Genomic DNA, 2,004 nt, shown 5'->3' with positions numbered 1-2,004 from the left:
TTAGCAAAAGATCTAAATATGCTCTTGTGTTCATTAGTAGTGTACTGTTTTCCTTTACTTGCGGAGTACTATTCTATTGGTTTAGATATATGACAAAGCTTATTAATTCATTCACAAATTCTTCCTAAATTTGACTATTATGAACTCATCCATAAAATATTCATATCATAAAATATGTGTTTTTATGAAAATAAACTTTCTGTCTCTAGTAAAATTTGGGAGTGGGATTGCAGATCTGTGATGTAAGAATGTGTTTTACATCATAAATGAAACTGTGACAGACTAGTAGAGGCATCATCCAGAACAGCCACAGCCTGTGCCCTCTCAGTCCGCCCGCTGCCCTCGACCTGCTCCGGGGTCTCATTCCCCATTCCTCCTCCTCCTCCACTCCCTCCTTCCTCCTCGGCCTTCCCACCTGTTCCCACTGTTCCACCCCAGCCTCCCACCCTTCCTCTTCCTTCTGCTCCTTTTTTTTCCCCCTGAGTCGCCTGGATTCTGCAGTTTTTTGATCACCCAAAGTCCAGCTTCCTATAACACTGCTCGACATGGACACCCGTGAGATGGAAGGTGGATTAAATGTCATTCTCACCATCCGGCTACTTATGTACGGAAAGGAAGTTGGCAGTATCATCGGAAAGAAAGGAGAATCCGTTAAGAAGATTAGAGAGGCGAGTGGTGCACGAATCAACATCTCAGAAGGGAATTGTCCTGAGAGAATTATCACCTTGGTTGGACCCACTAATGCTATCTTTAAAGCCTTTGCCATGATCATTGACAAACCAGAAAAAGACGTCGGCAGATGTATGAACAACACTACAGCTACCAGTAGACCTTTGATCACTCTAAGGTTGGTGGTTCCTGCTAGTCAATGTGGCTCTCTCATTGGAAAAGGTGGTTGCAAGATCAGGCAAATACGAGAAAGTACAGGGGCTCAGATCCAAATGGCAGCAGACATGCTTCCCAACTCAACTGAGAGGGCCATCAGTATTGCTGGCATACCACAATCCATCATTGAGTGTGTCAAACAGATCTGCATGGTCATGTTGGAGTCTCCTCCAAAGGGCATAACCATTCCTTACCGGCCCAAGCCGTCAAGTTCTCTAGCCAGCTTTGTAGGCGGTCAGGACAGGTACAGCACTGGCAGCAACAGTGAGAGTTTCCCCCACACCAGCCCATCTGTGTCCTTCAATCCTGACCAGGAGGGATCGTCCATAGCCCTGACCAAAATGCACCCGTTGGCAATACAACAGTCTCATTTTCCCATGACAAATGGCAACACCGGATTCCGAGCAGGTTTGAATGCGTCTGCTCACACTACTTATCAAGAACTCAACATCCCAAATGATTTGATTGGCTGCATCATTGGGCGTCAAGGAGCCAAAATCAATGAGATCCGTCGCATGTCTGGGGCGCAGATCAAAATTGCAAATCCAGTGGTAGGATCTCCTGACAGACGGGTTACCATCACTGGATCTGCTGCCAGCATTAGCCTGGCTCAATATCTGATCAATGTCAGGCTTTCCTCGGAGACCAACCGCATGGGGAGCAGCTAAAGCAATGCAGACTCATCCCTAATTCCTGTCAGCTGTAAGCCTCTACTACCCCTAATCCATCTGTGTAGTTTCTGAATAGTCAACGATCTCAGGTTTTAAATAGTTTGTAAACTTCAGTAGCTACACACTTTATAGTCCACTTGTGGTTTTTTAATTAAGGCATTTGAATTCCTTTCCCTGTTTAGCTGTTAATGCTAAGATCATATTTAGCTTTATAAGCCCCCCCATTTTCGTGGGTTTGTTTTTGGCTCATGAATTTGCCATGAAAACTGTAAGAGTAGAATATTAAGTAATAATGGAATATCAGTTCTGTAATGCCAGGATTTTTTTTTTAATATTAAAAGAGGTGCTGGTGCTTTTTTTGTGTGTGATGAGAAACGAGATACCACAAGTGATTCATGTGGGTTTCAGTCCTGTTGTCTTGCTTTTATTTTTGTACCTTTTATTCTTC

The 2,004-nt window shown here is 44.0% G+C and overlaps 1 protein-coding gene across 2 annotated transcripts; it reads left to right on the top strand.

The window, feature by feature from the left end:
* The first annotated feature begins 521 nt into the window (after positions 1 to 521).
* Positions 522 to 1,553, top strand: LOC122107206 (poly(rC)-binding protein 2-like). Of its 2 annotated transcripts, XM_042678795.1 has the most exons (2): positions 546 to 1,149; positions 1,216 to 1,553. In XM_042678795.1, the coding sequence occupies exons 1-2, from the start codon at positions 546 to 548 to the stop codon at positions 1,551 to 1,553; spliced, it is 942 nt and encodes a 313-aa protein (XP_042534729.1). The 2 variants fall into 2 exon arrangements, with proteins under 2 accessions (XP_042534730.1, XP_042534729.1); XM_042678796.1 differs by having other exon boundaries at positions 522 to 1,553.
* The last annotated feature ends 451 nt before the right edge of the window (positions 1,554 to 2,004 follow it).

Source organism: Dipodomys spectabilis, unplaced genomic scaffold, assembly GCF_019054845.1.
Source record: "Dipodomys spectabilis isolate Male_0828 unplaced genomic scaffold, ASM1905484v1 ptg000048l, whole genome shotgun sequence".
In the NCBI taxonomy this organism is placed as follows: Eukaryota; Metazoa; Chordata; class Mammalia; order Rodentia; family Heteromyidae; genus Dipodomys; species Dipodomys spectabilis.
The sequence above is the reverse complement of the archived record's forward strand: the minus strand, read 5'-3'. Positions and strand labels throughout refer to the sequence as shown.